General features: G+C 34.2%; 1 protein-coding gene across 1 annotated transcript in view; it reads right to left on the bottom strand.

Moving 5' to 3' along the window:
- LOC121387240 overlaps positions 1-24,384 on the bottom strand; it is a 159,672-nt gene that overhangs the window by 83,099 nt on the left and 52,189 nt on the right. The window contains exons 28-42 of the mRNA XM_041518265.1: positions 23,713-24,313; positions 23,017-23,021; positions 22,134-22,166; positions 19,635-20,201; positions 14,906-14,947; positions 9,181-9,744; positions 7,474-7,515; positions 6,612-7,175; positions 6,412-6,429; positions 4,416-4,454; positions 3,592-4,155; positions 3,274-3,291; positions 1,276-1,314; positions 454-1,017; positions 256-273 (exon numbers count right to left, since the gene is read on the bottom strand). Coding sequence (XP_041374199.1) covers positions 256-273; positions 454-1,017; positions 1,276-1,314; positions 3,274-3,291; positions 3,592-4,155; positions 4,416-4,454; positions 6,412-6,429; positions 6,612-7,175; positions 7,474-7,515; positions 9,181-9,744; positions 14,906-14,947; positions 19,635-20,201; positions 22,134-22,166; positions 23,017-23,021; positions 23,713-24,313 — 3,678 coding nt within the window. The remainder of the gene's footprint in view (positions 1-255; positions 274-453; positions 1,018-1,275; positions 1,315-3,273; positions 3,292-3,591; positions 4,156-4,415; positions 4,455-6,411; positions 6,430-6,611; positions 7,176-7,473; positions 7,516-9,180; positions 9,745-14,905; positions 14,948-19,634; positions 20,202-22,133; positions 22,167-23,016; positions 23,022-23,712; positions 24,314-24,384) is intronic.

Raw genomic sequence — 24,384 nt, 5'->3', positions numbered from 1 at the left:
AAGACAATACTTAGTCTCTTAAATAATGCAAAGGGAAAGGTACAGCAGATATTATACGTTTTTCAAAGCTAGTATACTACATTTCAAAGTGGTCCTTGCCAGTCATAAGACAATATATCAGCATGCCATGTTTAGGGTTTATTTCTAAGTGGACAGCGGTCTGTTGGATAATGGTGGACTAGATTACAAGGAAACTAAAGGAAATGTTCTAAATAAACAAAAGCTGTTCTTTGGGGAAAAACATAAACAGAAAACCTTTTGGTTTCTCCTTCACTGAAAATGAAATAGAAGAGAAATGTCTGCTGATATCGAACACAAATAATTTTGATATCGCCATAACTATCATTAAATATTTATATATTTTTAAGATAAAATTCCAGTAACATTCCTTATACATTGCAAATAAATCCGATCATACAAGTTTCTTTTAAACAATAAAATATGAGAACGTACCAACACAGAAAGACTGAAAGACTTTATCTCTCAAAGCTCTCAATTCACTGAATTCCTGAACTGTGAATCTATTTTCTTCTATTGGTGGACTAGCTATTCCATCTATCTCCCTTGTGTCAGTCAAGCCAATACCAATGGCATAGATGTGGATCCCTTCATCTCTAGCTCCTTCAGCCTCTGGGATGGTTCTCCTGGCATTTATGTTGGACACTCCATCAGTGATCACTATTGCCACATTCTTCACATCTGGTCTATCACCATTACGGCGACTGAACATTGTCCTCATGGTTTTGAGGCCATCAGCTGTGTTGGTGCTTCCATACTCATATGGGGTGTTGTCAATGGCGTTGTACACCTCGCCCTTGGACGAGAAGTCATTCAGTTGAAACTGGACGTGAACTCGGGTGCTGTAGATCACAAGACCAACTCGAACATTTCCAGTGTCGATACTCGCGATATAAAGGAAATCCTTCAAGAAGTTGAGCATCAGTTTAAAATTTGGCTCTGTGACACTGGTAGAAGCATCAAGGACAAAAATCAGATCCAGCTTTGCATTTTCACAATCTATTAAAAAAATTAAAACAGTTTTGTTAAACTAAAGATGCATTTTACGGCATGATAATTTAATTTCAGCAACATGATTATGTGGTATGATCATCTTGGCTTGTGTAAAATAAATATCAAATGTTTCCAGGATCTCACATGAATTCCTTTTTTGTGTAAATAAAACTATTTCTCAATAAAATATAATTATTGTCATATAGTTAATAAAATTCGTATGATATATAAACTTAAAAATTATTATTTATTTTATATACTTACTCACTGGTGGCGGTGGTAAAGTAATTGGTATTGGTGTAGCTGTAAATATAAAATGATTTTATGACATAGCTGTAATTTTTTTAATGTTTTCATGACACTAAATATATCTTAATAATAGTGATATGGATATACATGTATATATCTATAACAATGACATAATTGAAACACGAAATGGGTTTAAAAGGGCCCACAAGACAACTCCAAAAATGCATGATGAAACAGTTACATGGGAACACAATGGCCTTATGTTGTTAATATCAAATATTACTTTGCCTACCGAAATCAAAATTGTCACCAACTGGACAATAATGAGTCAGGTAACATTACTATAGAAGACAATATAGGAGGCATAATGAACACAAGTGAGAACATTATTGAATTAGGTTTATTTCAGGAACATAAAATGCAATGGCTAATCTTGATAAGGTATGCATTATTTCGGATTCTTTGAAATAATATTTAATATTATTGAACTTTAACAAATATAGATATAAACTAAATTAGTTCTTATTATGCATATAAAGTGAACGTATTACAAAAGTGTTTTTATAATAAAAACTGATTGTAAATAGCACTGGCAAAGAAAACATCTCAAATCTCATATGCAAAAGACAATGCAAATCTACAGTTTTACGTCAGCATTTTATTAAATGAATTCTAGGATAAGCGTATTTGACAAGAACTATTGTTTAGCATTCCATGGAAGGAAAGTAATCTTTGCACAGAAGATACACCTGAAGACAAAACTACAATTGCACACAACTATTTTGTTCTTATTAAATGAAAACCTGAAAACACCATTGGCTTGATGACTGCCTAGTATTATATACATATATGACGGATATAATTAATATCAAGCGTTTTTTTTATATACAAATGACTATTTTGATTTTCTTAATAAATTCCCATAAACTTTAAAAAAAAGACTATATTAAAATCGATTGCAGCTAAACTGTTACAGTACTATTGAACTGGGCTGTAATATTGACACCAGTTACTTGTAAACGTGCTATACAAAGATACTTTTCTACTGTATAACTTTTCATCTATAAACTGTAACTTATAAATGTTTACTATTTCTGTGGTCTATGTAGTACTCGTTCTTCATAGATATTAGTTCATAACTATCCTCTATGGATGTGGATAATTCATAAAGGCTGAGAGTGAATCCAGACTATAATATCCTGAGACAGACATTTTTGACATACCGATATATGTCAAATGTGGGTTATAGGACATATAGACAGGAAATAGCGATTCACAACTGTCCTTTATATTCGTCAATACGTTTTCCTATGCATATGAATCAAATTTATTGACTAATCTGGTTAAATCTAAACAACGGAATCTACCCAAACATTTTAACTTTACTTTCTACTATATTGATGATTGCATATCATTCAATAACAATTGATTTACCCACAACAGTTACTTCAAATGAAAGTGGGGTCAAGAAACCTGTACCACACCCCACACACCCCACCCCTAGATTTGCCAGTGGCCGTACAACTGAAATTACTAGGTAGCAGTACTGTCCTCGTAAAGTCAAAACTCATTTGTCAGAAAAATAAACATATGACTAGGTAGTTATAACTTTGACCCGTAGATAGCAGATGGTGGGTAACGTGGAAAATAGCTGGGAGGAACAAGCTATTTAAGCAATCTACTTCACATATAAGCACGATATCTATATGATATTTTGAAAATCAGCTGATGGAAGGGAAACGCTAATGGAATTAATCTTGCCAAGACAATATGTAGTCTCTTATATAATGCAAGGGAAACGTTCAGCAGATATTCGTTTTTGAAAGCTAGTATACTACGTTTCAAAGTGATTATTGTCAGTCATAAGACAAAATATTAACATGCCATGTTCAGGGTTTATTTCTAAATGGATAGCGGTCTGTTGGATAAAGATGGAATAGATTACAAGGAAACTAAAAGAAATATTCTAAATGAACAAAAGCTGTTCTTTGAGGGAAAACATAAATAGAAAACCTTTTGGTTTCTCCTTCACTGAAAATGAAATAGAAGATACATGTCTGTTGATATTGAAAACAAATAATTTTGATATTGCCATAACTATCATTAAATTGTTGTTTCATTTTACCACAGTTTGACACCCAATAGCCGATGTATTTTTCGTGCTGGGGTGTCGTTAAACATTATTTCATTCATTCATTCATTCATTCATTCATTACTATCATTAAATATTTATATGTATTTTAAGATGAAAATTTCATTAACATTTCTTATAAACTGCAAATAATTACGATTCTACAAGTTATTTTAAAACAATAAAATATCAGAACGTACCAACACAGAAAGACTGGAAGACTTTATCTCTCAAAGCTCTCAATTCACTGAATTCCTGGACTGTGAATCTGTTTTTTTCTATTGGTGGACTAGCGATTCCATCTATCTCCCTTGTGTCAGTCAAGCCAATACCAATAGCATAGATGTGGATGCCTTCATCTCTAGCTCTTTCAGCCTCTGGGATGGTTCTCCTGGCATTTATGTTGGACACTCCATCAGTGATCACTATTGCCACATTCTTCACATCTGGTCTATCACCATTACGGCGACTGAACATTGTCCTCATGGTTTTGAGGCCATCAGCTGTGTTGGTGCTTCCATGCTCATATGGGGTGTTGTCAATGGCGTTGTACACCTCGCCCTTGGACGAGAAGTCATTCAGTTGAAACTGGACGTGAACTCGGGTGCTGTAGATCACAAGACCAACTCGAACATTTCCAGTATCGATACTCGCGATATAAAGGAAATCCTTCAAGAAGTTGAGCATCAGTTTAAAATTTGGTTTTGTGACACTGGTAGAAGCATCAAGGACAAAAATCAGATCCAGCTTTGTATTTTCACAATCTATTAAAAAAAAATTAAAACAGTTTTATTAAACTAAAGATGCATTTTGCTGCATGATAATTTAATTTCGGCAACATGATTATGTGGTATGATCATCTTGGCTTGTGTAAAATAAATATCAAATGTTTACAGGATCTCACATGAATTCCTTTTTTGTTTAAATGAAACTATTTCTTAATAAAAGATAATTATTGTCATATAGTTAATAAAATTCGTATGATACATAAACATAAAAATAATTATTTATTTTATATACTTACTCACTGGTGGCGGTGGTAAAGTAATTGGTTTTGGTGTAGCTGTAAATATAAAATGATTTTATGACATAGCTGTAATTTTTTAAATGATTTCATGACGCTAAATATATCTTAATAATAGTGATATGGATATACATGTATATATCTATAACAATGACATAATTGAAACACGAAATGGGTTTAAAAGGGCCCACAATGCAACTCTAAAAATGCATGATTAAACAGTTCCATGGGAACACAATGGCCTTATGTTGTTAATATCAAATATTACTTTGCCTACCGAAATCAAAATTGTCACCAACTGGACAATAATGAGTCAGGTAACATTACTATAGAAGACAATATAGGAGGCATAATGAACACAAGTGAGAAAATTATTGAATTAGGTTTATTTCAGGAATATAAAATACAATGGCTAATCTTGATAAGGTATGCATTATTTCGGATTCTTTCAAATAATATTTAATATTATTGAACTTTAACAAATATAGATATAAACTTAATTCGTTCTTATTATGCATATAAAATGAACGTATTACAAAAGTGTCTTTATAATAAGCACTGATTGTAAATAGCACTGGCAAAGAAAACGTCTCAAATCTAATATGCAAAAGACAATACACATCTACAGTTTTACGACAGCATTTTATTAAAGAATTCTAGGATAAGCGTATTTGACAAGAACTATTGTTTAGCATTCCATGGAAGGAAAGTAATCTTTGCACAGAAGATACACCTGAAGACAAAACTAAAATTGCACACAATTATTTTGTTCTTATTAAATGAAAACCTGAAAACACCATTGGCTTGATGACTGCCTATTATTATATACATATATGACGGATATAATTAACATCAAGCATTTTTTTTTATACAAATGACTATTTTGATTTTCTTAATAAATTCCCATAAACTTTTAAAAAAAGACTATATTAAAATCGATTGCAGCTAAACTGTTACATTACTATTGAACTGGGCTGTAATATTCACACTAGTCACTTGTAAACGTGCTATACAAAGATACTTTTCGACTGTATAACTTTTCATCTATAAACTGTAACTTATAAATGTTTACTATTACTGTTGTCTATGTAGTATTCGTTCATCATAGATATTAGTTCATAACTATCCTCTACGGATGTGGATAATTCATAAAGGCTGAGAGTGAATCCAGACTATAATATCCTGAGACAGACATATTTGACTTACCGATATATGTCAAATGTGGGTTATACGACATATAGACAGGAAATAGCAATCCACAACTGTCCTTTATATTCGTCAATAAGTTTTCCTATGCATATGAATCAAATTTATTGACTAATCTGGTTAAATCTAAACAACGGAATCTACCCAAACATTTTAACTTAACTTTCTACTATATTGATGATTGCATATCATTCAATAACAATTGATTTACCCACAACAGTTACTTCAAATGAAAGTGGGGTCAAGAAACCTGTACCACACCCCACACACCCCACCCCTAGATTTGCCAGTGGCCGTACAACTGAACTTACTAGGTAGCAGTACTGTCCTCGTAAAGTCAAAACTCAATTGTCAGAAAAATAAACATATGACTAGGTAGTTATAACTTTGACCCGTAGATAGCAGATGGTGGGTAACGTGGAAAATAGCTGGGAGGAACAAGCTATTTAAGCAATCTACTTCACATATAAGCACGATATCTATATGATATTTTGAAAATCAGCTGACGGAAGGGAAACGCTAATGGAATTAATCTTGCCAAGACAATATGTAGTCTCTTACATAATACAAGGGAAACGTTCAGCAGATATTCGTTTTTGAAAGCTAGTATACTACGTTTCCAAGTGATTATTGTCAGTCATAAGACAAAATATTAACATGCCATGTTCAGGGTTTATTTCTAAATGGATAGCGGTCTGTTGGATAAAGATGGAATAGATTACAAGGAAACTAAAAGAAATATTCTAAATAAACAAAAGCTGTTCTTTGGGGGAAAACATAAATAGAAAACCTTTTGGTTTCTCCTTCACTGAAAATGAAATAGAAGATACATGTCTGTTGATATTGAAAACAAATAATTTTGATATTGCCATAACTATTATTAAATATTTATATGTATTTTAAGATGAAAATTTCATTAACATTTCTTATAAACTGCAAATAATTACGATTCTACAAGTTATTTTAAAACAATAAAATATCAGAACGTACCAACACAGAAAGACTGGAAGACTTTATCTCTCAAAGCTCTCAATTCACTGAATTCCTGGACTGTGAATCTGTTTTTTTCTATTGGTGGACTAGCGATTCCATCTATCTCCCTTGTGTCAGTCAAGCCAATACCAATAGCATAGATGTGGATGCCTTCATCTCTAGCTCTTTCAGCCTCTGGGATGGTTCTCCTGGCATTTATGTTGGACACTCCATCAGTGATCACTATTGCCACATTCTTCACATCTGGTCTATCACCATTACGGCGACTGAACATTGTCCTCATGGTTTTGAGGCCATCAGCTGTGTTGGTGCTTCCATGCTCATATGGGGTGTTGTCAATGGCGTTGTACACCTCGCCCTTGGACGAGAAGTCATTCAGTTGAAACTGGACGTTAACTCGGGTGCTGTAGATCACAAGACCAACTCGAACATTTCCAGTATCGATACTCGCGATATAAAGGAAATCCTTCAAGAAGTTGAGCATCAGTTTAAAATTTGGTTTTGTGACACTGGTAGAAGCATCAAGGACAAAAATCAGATCCAGCTTTGTATTTTCACAATCTATTAAAACAAATTTAAAACAGTTTTGTTAAACTAAAGATGTATTTTGCGACAGAATAATTTAATTTCAGCAACATGATTATATGGTATGATCATCTTTGCTTTGTGTAAAATAAATATAAAAAGTTTCCAGGATGTCACATGAATTCCTTTTTTTGGTAAATAAAAATATTTTGTTAATAAAATAATAGTATTGTTATTTTGTTTGTTTGTAGATGTGTTTATCAATATTAGATGAAACATGTAGTTTATAAAATTTGTATAAGATAGAAACTGAAAAACTATTTTATATACTTACTCATTGGTGGTGGTGGTGGTAAAGTGATGGGAATTGGTGTAGCTGTAAATATAAAATGTCTTGATAATAGTGATATTGACACAATGACATTATAAAATATTATTTTATTATTATTTATTTTTATAAAGGTGATTTGATAATACAGGTAACAGTATACAATGGTCATAAGAAAAAAAGGTGAAAAACAGGAACAGGATTTAAATTGGCCAAAAATGAAAATATAATAACACATAATTTAAGAGTTCCAAAAGAATGTGATGACCTTATGATGTTAATATCAATTATTACTTTTTACCACTTGCATAAACCTCTCACCAACTGCCTGTAATGAATCATATAATACTTTTACTTTGTCAAATATTTGTGGCCTTGTCCTTTGACGCAAAGACGTGAAACATGAACTCATTCACGATATCCTGATCCTAGTTCTATATATGAAGTTTAATGAAAATATGATGAGAAATAATGTCGCCAGAGCAGCAACATCCTCTTTCTATTTTTAGTAATAAAGACCTTGACCTTTAACATAGAGAGTCAAAACGTAAACTCGTGAAAGATATCATAATTGTTCCTATATATGAAGTTTTATATAAAAAATTTTTTTTAAAATTAAGTCTTGAGTGGTGACATCTTATGTCTATTTTTGGAAATAGTCACCATGGCTTTTAACACAGAGAGACAAAATACCGGCCTCGGTGGTGTCGTTGTTAAGCCATTGGACATAACACTGGTTGGTACTGGGTTCACAGCCTGGTAGCGGCTGTCACGCAGAGCGCGTTTTAATAACTCATTAACTAGGTGTAAGACCACCACACCCTCTGGTAATCACGCCAGTGTCATATATGTGTATTATTCTATGATATAATTGTATAACAATGAAAGCTTTTCATCTATGATCGAATAACAATGAAAACATTCATAAAAATCAACATACTGGTGTTCATTATTTCTTTGATCTGTATACAGTAATAATCCATCATAATCCTAATTTAATTTTAAGATTTTCAGGAATCAAGTGTAACAAGCACAAAGCGGTATGATATAAGTTTGATTACAACTTTTGAAGAAACTAGCGGTGATGACATGCTTAGAACTGTACACTATCAGGTAGCAGCACTGTACTCTTAAAATATAATTATGAGGACAATATGCATAGTACTATGTAGTCGGAACTACGACCACTACATAGGAAGTTGGTTTGTAAGGTGGGGTATTGCTGAAGTGGAAAAAACAAGCTAAATAAGCAATCTATGTCACATATTATCAGCAAGATTTGAAAATTAAAAGGCATAAGGCAAACATTACAGAAATTAATCTTACCTACAAAGCAATTAGTGTCTTACATAAAAGTTTAGCAATCAGTTTACTTTTGAGACACTCGTTAACTACCGTTTTAAAGCAGTCACTGGAAAACACAACAGGAATAGCATAAAGGTGAAAACTATGATAAGGGAACTAAAGGTAATATTCTAAATGAAACAAAGCTGTCAATTTGGGTAAAAATAAATAGAAAACCTTTTGTTGGCTCCTTCACTGAAAATAAAATAGAAGACAAATAGTGTATACATCATAACGATCACAAATAATCATAGACAAGTAAGATCATGATTTTGCAACGATAGTAAAATTCTTATAAAATTAATCTTCCGAATATATAAATGGTTTTTTTGTGGGGGGGGGGTTTAAAAACAAAATATCAGAACTTACCAACACAGAAAGACCGGAAGACTTTATCTCTCAAAACTCTTAATTCACTGAATTCCTGGACTGTGAATCTGTTTTCTTCTATAGGTTTACTGGCGATTCCGTCTATCTCCCTCGTATCAGTCAAGCCAATGCCAATAGCATAGATGTGGATGCCTTCTGCTCTAGCTCCTTCAGCCTCTGGGATGGTTCTCCTGGCATTGATGTTAGACACACCGTCGGTGATCACTATTGCCACATTCTTCACATCTGGCCTGTCACCATTACGGCGAGTGAACATTGTCCTCATGGTTTTGAGGCCATCAGCTGTGTTGGTGCTTCCATACTCATATGGGGTGTTGTCGATGGCATTGTACACCTCGCCCTTGGACGAGAAGTCATTGAGTTGAAATTGGACGTGAACTCGGGTGCTGTAAATCACAAGACCAACTCGGACATTTCCACTATCAATACTTGCGATATAAAGGAAATCCTTTAAGAAGTTGAGCATTATTTTAAAATTTGGCTCTGTGACACTGGTAGAAGCATCCAGGACAAATATCAGATCCAGCTTTGCATCTTCACAACCTGTTAAAAGAGTTTTAAACCTCATACAGTGTGGCTGAATGAATATGCATTTTGACAGATGACAATTTAATTTTGGCAACATGTCATCAAAGTTAAAAATGTTTTTGTTAACGACACCACTTTAATTATTAATTATTTGCTATTGGATATCAAACGTGTGGTAATTTTTAAATATAGTTTTAGAGAGGAAACCAGTTACATTTTTGCAATTAGTAGCAGTGCATGGTTGAAAATTAACATGAAAACCAAGGTCGCCAGCAGAGCCAGTAGAAGACAAATCTTACTGGCCCTTCTCAAATTCAACTAGCCCTCCAACTATCACATTCGAAATTAACTGCACAGGTAAAATTAAAATTATAGTGGGTTTTTTTGGTTCACCAATAACCGTTTTCATTAAAGAAAATCGCAGGGTTGAAAATTAATATGAAAACCAAGGTTGCCAGCAGGGCCAGTTAAGCAAACATCTTACTGGCCCTTCTCAAATTCAACTAGCCCTCCAACTATCACATTCGAAATTAACTGCACAGGTAAAATTAAAATTATAGTGGGTTTTTTTGGTTCACCAATAACCGTTTTCATTAAAGAAAATCGCAGGGTTGAAAATTAATATGAAAACCAAGGTTGCCAGCAGGGCCAGTTAAGCAAACATCTTACTGGCCCTTCTCAAATTCAACTAGCCCTCCAACTATCACATTCGAAATTAACTGCACAGGTAAAATTAAAATTATAGTGGGTTTTTTTGGTTCACCAATAACCGTTTTCATTAAAGAAAATCGCAGGGTTGAAAATTAATATGAAAACCAAGGTTGCCAGCAGGGCCAGTTAAGCAAACATCTTACTGGCCCTTCTCAAATTCAACTAGCCCTCCAACTATCACATTCGAAATTAACTGCACAGGTAAAATTAAAATTATAGTGGGTTTTTTTGGTTCACCAATAACCGTTTTCATTAAAGAAAATCGCAGGGTTGAAAATTAATATGAAAACCAAGGTTGCCAGCAGGGCCAGTTAAGCAAACATCTTACTGGCCCTTCTCAAATTCAACTAGCCCTCCAACTATCACATTCGAAATTAACTGCACAGGTAAAATTAAAATTATAGTGGGTTTTTTTGGTTCACCAATAACCGTTTTCATTAAAGAAAATCGCAGGGTTGAAAATTAATATGAAAACCAAGGTTGCCAGCAGGGCCAGTTAAGCAAACATCTTACTGGCCCTTCTCAAATTCAACTAGCCCTCCAACTATCACATTCGAAATTAACTGCACAGGTAAAATTAAAATTATAGTGGGTTTTTTTGGTTCACCAATAACCGTTTTCATTAAAGAAAATCGCAGGGTTGAAAATTAATATGAAAACCAAGGTTGCCAGCAGGGCCAGTTAAGCAAACATCTTACTGGCCCTTCTCAAATTCAACTAGCCCTCCAACTATCACATTCGAAATTAACTGCACAGGTAAAATTAAAATTATAGTGGGTTTTTTTGGTTCACCAATAACCGTTTTCATTAAAGAAAATCGCAGGGTTGAAAATTAATATGAAAACCAAGGTTGCCAGCAGGGCCAGTTAAGCAAACATCTTACTGGCCCTTCTCAAATTCAACTAGCCCTCCAATTATCACATTCGAAATTAACTGCACAGGTAAAATTAAAATTATAGTGGGGTTTTTTTTGTTCACCAATAACCGTTTGCATTAAAGACAATTGATGAATTGACGTTTAACTTCATAATGAATAAAGTGAAAATTGATATAAAAACATGTTGTAAACCCATATCAACTCAAATTTAAAAAAAAAAAAAATGAAAAAGAAATCCAGTATAAATAAACATGTTTCTTTACATATTAAATCTCATTTTCAATATAGGGTAAAAGATAATGCAGTAGAAATAGTCTAAATGTAGAAATGAACGTGCTTTAGTAAACTAGTTTGGGAGTGGCAGTTCTCTTTGTGGCGATGCAAGAGGGATGGAATAAACTTTGTGGTGATACAATAGGGGTGAAATTCCTAGCAAATTATTCCCTTGGGAGTGGCTGTTCTCCTAGATAGAGATCCATGGAAGTATCTACAATTTTGCCAAATGTGGAGAGATACGGTTGTGTAGTTCAGATTACCTTGGATGTTCCATCAATTGCCTTAAAACTTGTATCACAAAAACAAGAGTTTACCTATGAAGTTTGATGGTAATTTGTAAATAATTTTTGTTTTAATTTACACTGCACTTTTACCTCCAATAAAATGTTATTTGAGACGGTAGGGGTTTAAAACTTAATAAATTAATATTCTTATATGAATTGTATCTTTATTCATTATGTTGGCGCTGTCAAAATATAGAACCTGTTCTAGGTCTTCTGATGCCAGATCTGTAGTTCGTGCCAACATAGACGTGGTGTGTTTTACCGCATTCGATTCAGTATCGGTGTGTTTCTTTTTTTTAACTAGTACCATACTCGCCAGACACTGAAATCGATGGTCGCCCAACGGACTACCTTTGAAAGATTCTTATTCGCCCTTAGCCAATAATGGTCGCCAAAGGCGAATGGGCGATTGCTAATGTTCAACCCTGTAGCAGGTGATCTTTTATATGCTCCAAACCACAGCACTTTCTTTGATATATTAGTCGTGGTGCACTGGCTGGGGTGACACATAGCACAATGGGCCCATTGGTAAGGATTGATAAAAAAAACACCTGCACATCAGGCGAGCACTTTATCTATGTTCTGCCCCAGAATTATCACAGTTTTATATTAAATAAATCATATATTTCTAGGATGTCACATGGGTCCATTTTTGGTACATGTAACAATGGGAAAACACAATTCAATAAAATAAAATAAATATCAAGGTAAGAATATTTTAAGATTTTGAATGGAAATATATATATTTCTTTTTTAACTTTAAAAATAGATCTGGATAAGTCCAAAATTATTCCACCACATTTCTGTTACCAGTATCTTTTCTCCTCAGCTTCAGATGATTAGAACAGACACCAGCAACAGAAAAACACTTTGCTTTTGATATAATACATCAATGGCTTACAAAACTTCAGTCGATAACAATGCTCCATTCATGAACAAACTTATCATTACTTGCTAAAATTTACTTTTTTAATTGGAAAAGACTGTTAGAAAATGTTACATAACTCTTGACAGAAATGGTCTCTAATAACATTTTGTTTAAAAGAACTTCCCAATCTGAACGACAAAACGTGACACATAATCAGGGCACAATGCAGAGTTGAATGATAACTTGGCAAAATCGTGGATAGGGTGTAGTCAATGGCGTTGTAGACCTTATTCTTGGAGCGGGTGGGACGTACCCAGTGGTAAAGCTCTCGCTTGATGCGCGGTCGGTCTGGGATCGATCTCCGTTGGTGGACCCATTGGGCTATTTTTCGTTCCAGCCAGTGCTCCACAACTGGTATAACAAAGGTCGTGGTATTTACTACTCTGTCTGTGGGGTGGTGCATATAAAAGATCCCTTGCTACTAATCGAAAAGAATAGCCTATGAAGTGGCGACAGCAGGATTCCTCTCTCAATATCTGTGTGGTCCTTAACCATATGTCTGACGCCATATAACCGTAAATAAAATGTGTTGAGTGCGTCGTTAAATAAAACATTTCATTCATTCATTCTTGGAGGTGATACTTGGGATATAAAGGAAATCCTTCAAGAAGTTAATCATCAGTTTAAACAGCAGGGAAGGTTAAATTCATTTAAAACACACTATGGCATTATGTAATTGTCAGAGTTTTTGTGACCACTAGGTTTACAGAATCTATAAAAACAGTTGTCCAAATGAAAATCGCATATTCTAGAGAAGATGATTCAAAATTCATGTCACACAAACCGTTCAAACTTTTTCAAACATTCAAGCATGTGTTTCTACGCAAAACAAAGTCCGAGGAATGATTTCACAATTACAGTAATGTTTCAATTTCTATGTTCATTTTGATATTATGACCAGTAACTTTAAATGAATGAATAATAAATATATGACTTAAGTAATATTTCACGACACCCGAGCACAAAAAAATATATCGGCTATTGGGTATCAAACTAAGGAAATCAGGCGTGCTAAACACGATTACATTGATCATTTTCGAGTTCGCCGGCAACAAATATTTGATATATTAATTACTAAGACACTCTTTCAATAATACACAGATGCTGGCGGGTTTTCTTCCTGTAGTGTGTGTATCAATGGTTAATATTTGAAATATTTGTTATTGGCGAATTTAAAAATAATAAATGTAATGGTATTTAGCGTCAAACATAAGGTTATTATTGTATTAGAGCAGCAATCTTTGCCTACTACCCGATGGTAGGCAGCAATTCCGTGTTTTCAAAATGGAGTTATCTCTGGCTGAAAGAGCGATCAACGTTGTACAATGCCTGTCCAAAAGATAGAGTACTCGCGCTAAAACTTAGTGTGTCCGAATTCCGTCAATATACATCTAGTGGAAGGAAGGAAGGAAATGGTTTATTTAACGACGCACTCAACACATTTTATTTACGGTTAATTGGCGTCGGACATATGGTTAAGGACCACACAGATGTTAAGGGAGGAAGCCAGCTGTCGCCACTTCATGGGCTACTCTTTTCGATTAGCAGCAAGGGATTTTTTATATGCACCATCCCATAGACAGGATAGCACATACCATGGCATTTGATGTACCAGTCGTGGTGCACTGGCTGGAGCGAGAAATAGCCCAATGGGCCCACTGGCGGGGATTGATCCCAAACCGACCGCACATCAAGCGAGCACTTTACCACTGGGCTACGTCTCGCCCTCTATACACCTAGTGTGTCCGAATCCCGTCAATATACACCTACTGTGTCCGAATCCCGTCAATATACACCTAGTGTGTCCGAATCCCGTCAATATACACTTAGTGTGTCCGAATCCCATCAATAAACACCTAGTGTGTCCGAATCCCGTCAATATAGGCCTACACCGAGTTTGTCCGAATCCCGTCAATATACACCTAGTGTGTCCAAATCCCATCAACATACATTTAGTGTTTCCGAATCCCATCAACATACATTTAGCGTGTCCAAATCCCGTCAATTTACACCTAGTGTGTCCGAATCCCATCAACATACATTTAGTGTGTCCAAATCCCATCAATATACACCTAGTGTGTCAATTCTAAGTACACTTACTTCCGAGTACTGGCGGTGGTGTAGTTATTGGTACCGGTGGTGCTGAAATATAAAACAGATTATGTTTCACTGCAGGTATTAACCATACTAAGTTCATAAGAAATTAGTTATATAAAGATAAATTTATTCTGCCATTAATAGTGTTAAAATGGTAATTTTTTCTCCTTTTTTCTCCTTTCCCAAACACTATTCACTAACAGTAACACCATTACCTAGACAGTTGTTAATTATTACTGCAAATAGCATTCACATGCTTAACATTTTTTTTTTTCACATTTGTTTTTGAACTATTTATTTTCAAAAAATCAACTAAATGACATAACTGGCTAACACACATTATGTCACGTCGTGAGTTTTTGTGGGGTTTTTTTTTTTTTATTATTTTTTTATCTTCAACAAAAACACTTTCTAAATAATTTAAAATGAAAACAAAATGATATGAAATACCATAAAATATGTATATGCATGTATGGAATAGCAAACTTTGAAAACAGATCACGAAATATACATTTATTTTTTAAATAAAATATTCTGAAATAATAAATCAAATATGAAATACACGTATATGTAAATGACACTGGGTCATTTCATATAAGGGTGTTCAGGAACATTGTCTTTATTTCAAGAAATTTTAAAACTAGCTGGTGTAATTGAGTGATTATTCCAAGGCCGAGTACTGGACTTACACAGCGTTTAGCCTCTACAGACCAGTTCAACCTTCAGACATTTCCTCTTAAAGGTTGTGTTAACAACGAGATACAATGTGACCCTTATATGAAATTGACTCCATGTCAATCATAATAATATAATCAATATATGAAAAGTATAAGCTAACTTTCATAATACAGTTGTATACCCTTTTACCCATTAACTTAAAAGGAATGCCAAACAAGCACATGGATAATATAGCATTATCAGTTCTGAACGTCAAAACCAAATTCCCGTATCAAAATCGTATCTATGCAAAACTATATTACACATGTCACGTAATTTATTGGATATACATTCATATATTGTAAAATAATTGTGCGAAAATAAATTTGAAAATCACGTTTTATAAAATCATTTAATGTTAACTAAAATTAAAACTAAAGGAAGGGAATACAATTTGTCTTTGATGCAGATCATCACATTTAATGCCTCTTTGGTGTTTATCATGGTTATACTAAAACTGATAGAGGGGATTAAGAAGAAACCTGCATTTGCCACATTTGCTATCCCTTTAAGGAGAATTAAGGGGTGTTAAACTAAGTCCCCCATAGACTGGACAGCATAGTTACCACGGCCGTAGCTAGGATTTTTTGTTTGGGGGGGGTGGGGGGGGGGGCCAACTTAGTAGTTAATAGTCTAAAACTCCTTAAAACCCTTGCCCGCCCCCCTCCGCTAGCTACGGCCCTGGTTACCCACTACATTTTTTCCATTGGCAATATTATGCACTTCTTACAGACACGACATCACATACTTATAGGATATTAAACGAGCTTCCATTTCGTATCATGTTTATGTCCCGAGTGAAATAATTTTCAGTTGGGACGAGCTTTAGGGGCTGACAAGGAAAAGTATTTCACGAGGGACATAAATATGATTCGAAATGGTAGCGAGTTTAATATCCTATTTCTTACCCATAATTGATCTTAATTTGTATCACTTGTTTGGTTGGTGTTCATGTAAGGTAGTAGTGCGCCAATCGATGACGTCATCGTGTGACGCCGGTGTGTTACCCACTTGGCGTTCTAGTAGGATGTATCACTTTGATATGTACCAAAATATTTTTTAATATATGGGTAGTAATATGGCCTTTGGTATACCAGTCATGGGGTACTAATTGGGATGGGAAGACAATCAAAGAATGGGTTACACGTTAACATACCATAGCCATAACGCCAGGCAACTATTGGAAGCCTTTATTTATTAAAACTATTTTGGTTAACACAGTTTTCAAATGATTTTAATTAAAGATACTCCAATTATGTTAATTATGTTTGATAAAGCTACTTTAAAACCTAGAATAGCTCTGAAACAAAGGTAGGAATAAGCATATAATGAGGTACATGTCAAAATCTGAGGATAGCAGGACACTGGGTTTGAGGACAGTGGGTTTGAACAAGCCAATATGGAAAAGGATGTTTGCCAACACATCAGGCTTAAAAAAAAAATCCGGGAACTAGAACAAAAGAGCCGATTTGTTTTTTCAATTTTGTATTTGTAGGTAAAAAAAAGTATTAAGATGTAGGTGAAAAAAGTACAGACATAATATTTTATCTGAATCAGTAGGGGTGAATGTAGTAAAAAGGTAAAACAATATTACTTAATTAAAAGTCGATCTACACTGCCTAATGTTTTGGTATAATACACATTAATCTACCACATTATAAATAAGTTGTATAATATTATATTGTTCTCTCATGACGTGTCGCTCTGGAAAATCTGGGTGGGAATAGCTCAAACCAGCTGATTTTCTAATTTATCAGTAGAAACGTTAAAGCAAATATAAATGTAATTACTACAAAATGCTGTCCTATAAGAATAAAACATGTCGTCTATAAGCATGTTGTATGGAAAAAAAGTATATAACTGGGAAGAAAGCCAGCAATTAATCTGTAAGTAAATTAAAATGCATGCAGTTATATAACCTTTTGTCTGCAAGGTTGTTCCTGGATGCACTGAAGAAACATTCATGAAAATTATGTTACACAATATATAATGCACAATAAGTAGCTTCTGGCAAAACAAATTTTCCTAGTAAATTATTTTCTCATAAACTCTTGATTATAAGAAATCGAAATTGAACTGTCAGAGCTAACAAAACACTAGTCAAATGAGTTCTCAGTTCTATTTTGCAAATATTGACTCCCTCATAACACAAACGTAACCCCCCCCCCCCAAAAAAAAAAAAAAAAAAAAAAGAAAAAAAAAAAAAAAAAAAAAAAAAACCAACAACCCCAAAACAACAACCCAAAACAACAACAACAACAAAACAAAAACAAAACAAGAAAACTGGATTAATTGAAAACATAAAACGGAAATATAAATAATTATTTTGTCATAACACACCTCGTTTTATGTAGTGTTTGTGTTATTTCCATTTTATACAGTAAAATTGCTCCACTTACTTGGAAACCACATAACAGAATTTATTTTAAAAGTTGTTTTCCATTTAACGACACCACTAGAACACACTGATTTATTAATCATCGGCTATTGGATGTCAAATATTTGTAATTTTTTACTCGTAGTCATAAAGGAATGAATGAATGAATGAATGAATGTTTAACGACACCCCAGCACGAAAAATACATCGGCTATTGGGTGTCAAACTATGGTAATGCAAATAAATAAAGTGATGATCAACATCAATATAAAAATTCAAGGTTTAAACAAAAACAGTGTAAAGAACTGTGCAAAAATACAAATACAAATACAAATATCACAGAATTTTACGGACACCGAATCTTACTCTAAACTTCAATTTGTGCTGTATTGGCCATTCTCAAAGAGAATGCTACACCCCTGCACCACGGTGAGGTTACAGCACACGCAGGGGCAGTCATAAAGGAAATCTGCTATATGTTTACATTAGCAGCAAGTGATCTTGTATATGCACTTTCCCTCTCAGGATAGCACATAACACAGCCTTTGACATATTAGTCGTGGTACACTGGTTGAGAAGGAAAAATCCCCATCAGAGTACAGGTCCACTGGTGCGGTTCAACCTTAGGACGCAAGGAGCTCAGGTGAGTGCTTTACCAACTGATTTGGATTTCATCCCCAATAAAGCAGATTTCTAAAAGATATTTATTAAATTTGTAGTAAGTTTGGTTTGTAAATTCAAATATTTTAACATATATGCGGATGCAGGGTGAAGCTAAGATTCCATTAACGCGGTAAGCGGATGCGGCATGCGTGATGCGGCAAAAATGGAACTGCATGTAGACGCACGAGAATGATTCCACGTCCGGCTGCGAATGCGATTTGTCACGCGGCTGCGAATGGCTGCGAATGCGGAAAACTGAATCACTCCATGTAGCGATTCGTTTGGCAACTGAACACATCACGCATGCCGCATCCGCTTACCGCATTAATGGAATCTTAGCTTGAGGGAGCAATGGTGCACACACCTGAACATCGAAGTATTCCATCAAGTCAGTGTTTAATGCATAAGTACATTACCAATTCACTTGAATTTGTTTATAGTCGATGTTGAACAAAACTCACAATATCGCTTCCAACTAGTCCAAATCACATTGTTAACAACTACCGTATCACCGGGTTTTCTTTGCAAATTACAATCTAGTATGTGTAGTATGTGTCAGTGTCACTGGGTTTTTTTTTAATGATTTGTGTATGGACAAAAGACGGGGCTATCCAATACTAATTAAATCACTTTAGTATTTTTTGTAGTTGTTAACAATGTATCGTAGTTGATAACCATCTAGTTCAAACTTCAGAACAGAAACCCCTTAGACGTACACATTATTCTCCAAATCAAAACCAAGATAGCGTCTGGAAACAACTATATCTTTAGCAGGTATATAAAAATCTAACAGTGTGAGCTCTTGCATCTGGTGCCGTGTTTATTAGAGATCATCCCCCAAACCTGAATTATTTCCTGAATGCCACGTGACTACAACACGTGTATGATCAGGCTATGCAGGTAAAATTCAACTTTTACATCAACATCATTTTCAGAAACATTAAGGAGCACTGCAAAACAAAAACGTATAGTTACCTTGAACACAAAACGAACGGAAGACTTTATCTCTCAAAGCTCTCAGTTCGCTGAATTCAGTTACTGTAAATCTGTTTTCTTCTACTGGTGGGCTGGCGATTCCATCTATCTCCCTCGTATCAGTCAAGCCAATACCAATGGCATATATGTGGATGCCTTCATCTCTAGCTCCTTCAGCCTCTGGGATGGTTCTCCTGGCATTGATGTTGGACACGCCATCGGTGATCACTATTGCAATGTTTCTCACATCTGGTCTATCACCATTACGGCGAGTGAACATTGTCCTCATGGTTTTGATGCCATCAGCGGTGTTGGTGCTTCCATACTCATATGGGGTGTTGTCAATGGCGTTGTACACCTCGCTCTTGGTCGAGAAGTCATTGAGTTGAAACTGAACATGAACTCGGGTGCTGTAAATTACAAGACCAACTCGGACATTTCCGTTATCAATTCTTGCGATATAAAGAAAATCTTTGAGAAAGTCCAGCATCAGTTTGAAGTTTGGTTTTGTAACACTGGTCGAAGCATCCAGAACAAAGATAAGATCAATCTTGGCATCCTCACAATCTGAATATAAAATGAAATCTCATAATCAAATTTGCCATATTCATATTTATACAAACCTGCTTAAAATGCCAATCTGTTAAACCAGCTGCCTGTCTAAGAGACCATCTTTGTTGTCCTTGATAATCTAATATAGTACAAATTAACCTGTATTAAGGAGCCACTTGTTTTAAACAAAGCATCTGTTGAAGCTCCTTTAGGCGGCTGATTAATACAGGTATTACTATCAATATCAACATGATTAAACCCATATTGGATCTAAATGTCAAAACAATTAACACAGTTAAGCTCTTGTCAGTTCACTAGGCATAAGACGGTCTATCTCAACACATCTCCATCAGGCGCTTCGTCAATAGGAGGACAGACACTTCACAAGAAAATATGTTGTTACTATTTTATCTGTAGAATGAGACAAGTTGTTAAATGATATATGAATCCCATTAACCTGTGTTGATAATGATTTATCCAAAAACTGTAAATTGTTCATTTTTTAAATAATCTCTACATATCTACATCAATGATAAGATTACAATCACAAATGCCACCCTCATCCAAAGGAACGAGTGAATCCATTCAATATCGTCAGTTATTTTTACTTAATTTGACAAAAATACTAAATGTCTTCTTTATATAGAATAGATCTGATGCAACAATGACATAAAACCAAATCTGAATTTGATTTTAAAAAGGCTAAATAGGTTCCAAAAATTTATTCATGACATCACCTGTACGTACATAGCATACGAAATGAGAATATCGGGGGTGAATTCCCCAGTATTGGAGTAAATATTCCCATTCGGACAAAACCTATGGAGCACCATGTATATATTTCCATCATTCTATACATAATATTAATAGTAATAGATGTAAAACTGTGTAGTAATTTGTTTGGAATGTTGTATAGCTGCTTGGCAGTGATGCAAAATATGAATAAACATTGTTAACCAGATTCGGGTATTTAATTAAATGTGCTGCCCCCCCCCCCCCCCCCCCCCCAAAAAAAACAAACAACAACCCCCCCAAAAAAAAAAAAAACCCACACAAAAACAAACAAACAAACAAAAAACCCCATAAAAAAACAAAAAAATAAAAAACAAAAAACACCAACAAACAAAAAACCCCAAAACAAACAACAACAACAACAACATAATAATAATAATAATAATAATAATAATAACAATAATAAATAAATAAATAAATATATAAATAAATGGAATTAGGATAGTATAAATACATTTAGGCTATGCATATTATTTAGGAATACGTTTGTGTTTTGTGTGGTGTTTTAATTTTGGGGGGGGGGGGGGGGGGTTTGTGCTTTTTAGAATTGGAATATATGCCTAAATATCTCTGAAATAGTCCTTCAGTAGTTCACTAAATAAAAAGCTCTTCAGATTCGTCCTAAAATACTAGAACGATCACAATCACATTAGATTTACGAAAAATAATCATTTATATAATAAGGTTTTCATAATGTGAAATGCTAATGAAACATATATTTTTACATCAATAACTAGGGTCTATCTTCCATTAAAATATCTTGTTTTCCTGTTTGATATATTGCAAAGTATAGCTTTTTATATCCAGTTAAAGCCTCTGGTCATTTCGTTTGCAGGTCGCGTCCGTAACTGGTTACCCATAAATATTTTTTCACATGCAAATTAAATTTATGACATTATTTACATAGTCATAACGAGTTACGCAAGGTAAAATGTGTTACCTAATTATCACATTCATTTTTTTAAACTTCAACTTTTGGTTGTCAAACATTTGATAATTCTGATATAGTCTTAGAGGAAACCCTTACATTTTTGCATTAATACCAAGAGATAGTGTATATGGCATTGCATGTTTTGACAGGCAGGACTACATACTACAGCCTTTATACACAGTTGTGCGAAACTGTTGGGATGAGAGGAAATTGTGTATGCTTACTTTGAAACTCTGGTTGAGGAATGCTAATAGGCTCTGAAACGAAATATAAAAACGAGACCAGTCAATATAGTTTCTATAAGTGCATACACTATGTGCAACATTATATTCATTTTCAGTCAGTATTCCTGCAAATAGTTCAATGTTTTTTAACATAAAGCTGTCACCCTCTATGATTTATTCATTAAATCCTATTCATATATAACTGTAAAACCATATTTTATAATTACACAAACCACATTAATCAAATATCATTGGTTCTGATGATGATAAATATTGCTGAAATACAAAAACGATGTTGTAATTGTCCTTGAGATAATTTAATTAGCCTGACATTAGCAGATAACAACATTTAACAATATGCTGGAGATAACGTAGTCGTTTTGAAAACTATTTAAATGTGGTTATATTTTGACTGGATTAAAGTTAAAAACAGTGATACATATTTTTCAACACATCACCACAGGATAAGTATAAAAACACAAAAACCACAAACAACGGCAAGGGAATTACAACGTAATTACATTTTTAACAGAGAAAACACAAAGTTGATATATGGTTAATAATCATGTTAGTGTAATTTACTAATTAGTATATTAGTTCACAATACTGTTTTATATACTAAACAGCAGAACATTAGACATTTTAACAAAATGCGAATCAACAGTTAGTATAGCATTGCTTATAAACTTGAAACCTAGTGGCAAGTTACAGAAACTGAGGTCAAGATATTCTTGTTATTTGACAATATTTGTTTTAAAAATGCTTATTTTAGTATAAATTACAAACACAAGTTAACATTATTAACTTCGTATATATCTGCATAAAATAGTGTACAATAGATATGGTAAAATTATGGTAAAATGGCAACCAAAATCGTGTTTACTCTTGCTAGAATTGTAGTTACTCACTGTCATTTTCAGACTTGCATTCTGTTGATTTAATTAGTTGTTAATTGTTAGTAGTTGCAAACATGTGGCTGCAAGTACCTGCATAGTAAATGAAATTACAATATAGCAATGAAAAATTAAAACATAAAAAGTGCAGATAGTCCTAATAGCAGTCAAACCTATTCTAAAGAAACATCTATTAAAATGGTGCTTTTTTAAAAAAAAAAGGTCCATATTAGTTTATCATAATACGCAGCTATCTTGGTTTTTTATTATTTTAATAATTAATACTAATGGTATTGTATTTAGTAGTAAGTTTTCAAGCAGTTTAGTAGGACTTGCAGTTGATTTTCTTTAAATAACATGACATAAAAATACATTGTGAAAAAAAGCAATATTTCAAAATATAAGTGTTCATTAAATATCAACATATATTTATATTATACAGTAATTAATATAGTGTCAAGTAATGAAACATAGAACATTTGAATACATTTAACACATAACAATAAATGAGTAAGCCCATTACCAGGATACAAATGAAAAAGAAATATATACGTTTACATCAAACAAACATAGATAGCAGGGTGTTAAAAAGATGACAAACCTCCACCTGTTAGAATACAAATGTATTCCTGGCCGCATTTGACATGTGACTCGTGACCTTGACACACATTATAACTTCCGGTCACAACAGATTGACAGAAAAGGTTACCTCCCCTACCATACCTGGACAGACACTGAGGAAGACTCTATCGCCGAGTTTACTCAACTCAGAGAACTCTTTCACAATAAACCTGTTTTCCTCTACCGGAAGACTGGCAATTCCATCCAACTCCCTCGTGTCAGCTAGACCAATCCCTATAGCATATATATGTATCCCAATTGCCCTGGCGGACTCTGCTTCTGGTATTGTGCGTCTGGAGTTGATATTAGATACACCATCGGTGACTACAACTGCGACATTTTTAACTCCTGGTCTATCACCGTATTGAGAAGAAAACATGTTTCTCATTGTTCTCAGAGCATCAGCCGTGTTTGTGCTGCCGTGTCTATAAGGAATCTTCTCTATGGCAGAAAACACCTGAGATTTCGTAAAGTACTCATTCATACTGAACTCGATGTGAACGCTGGTGCTGTACGTGATGACACCAACACGCACAACATCTAGACTGACGTCTGCATGTTTTAGGAATTGTTTCAGGAATTGAAGAATGTGTTTAAAATTCGGCTCTGAAACGCTGGTGGAAGAGTCGAGAACGAAGATCACATCCATGGAGATAGACCGGCATTCTGAAATATGTAACAGTATCGTGTGAGAGGCATAATCAAACGACTGAAATACATTCTCAATATGTAGGGCA

This window comes from Gigantopelta aegis, chromosome 13 (genome assembly GCF_016097555.1).
Source record: "Gigantopelta aegis isolate Gae_Host chromosome 13, Gae_host_genome, whole genome shotgun sequence".
Classification (NCBI taxonomy): Eukaryota; Metazoa; Mollusca; class Gastropoda; order Neomphalida; family Peltospiridae; genus Gigantopelta; species Gigantopelta aegis.
This window is presented reverse-complemented; position numbering and strand designations above follow the sequence as displayed.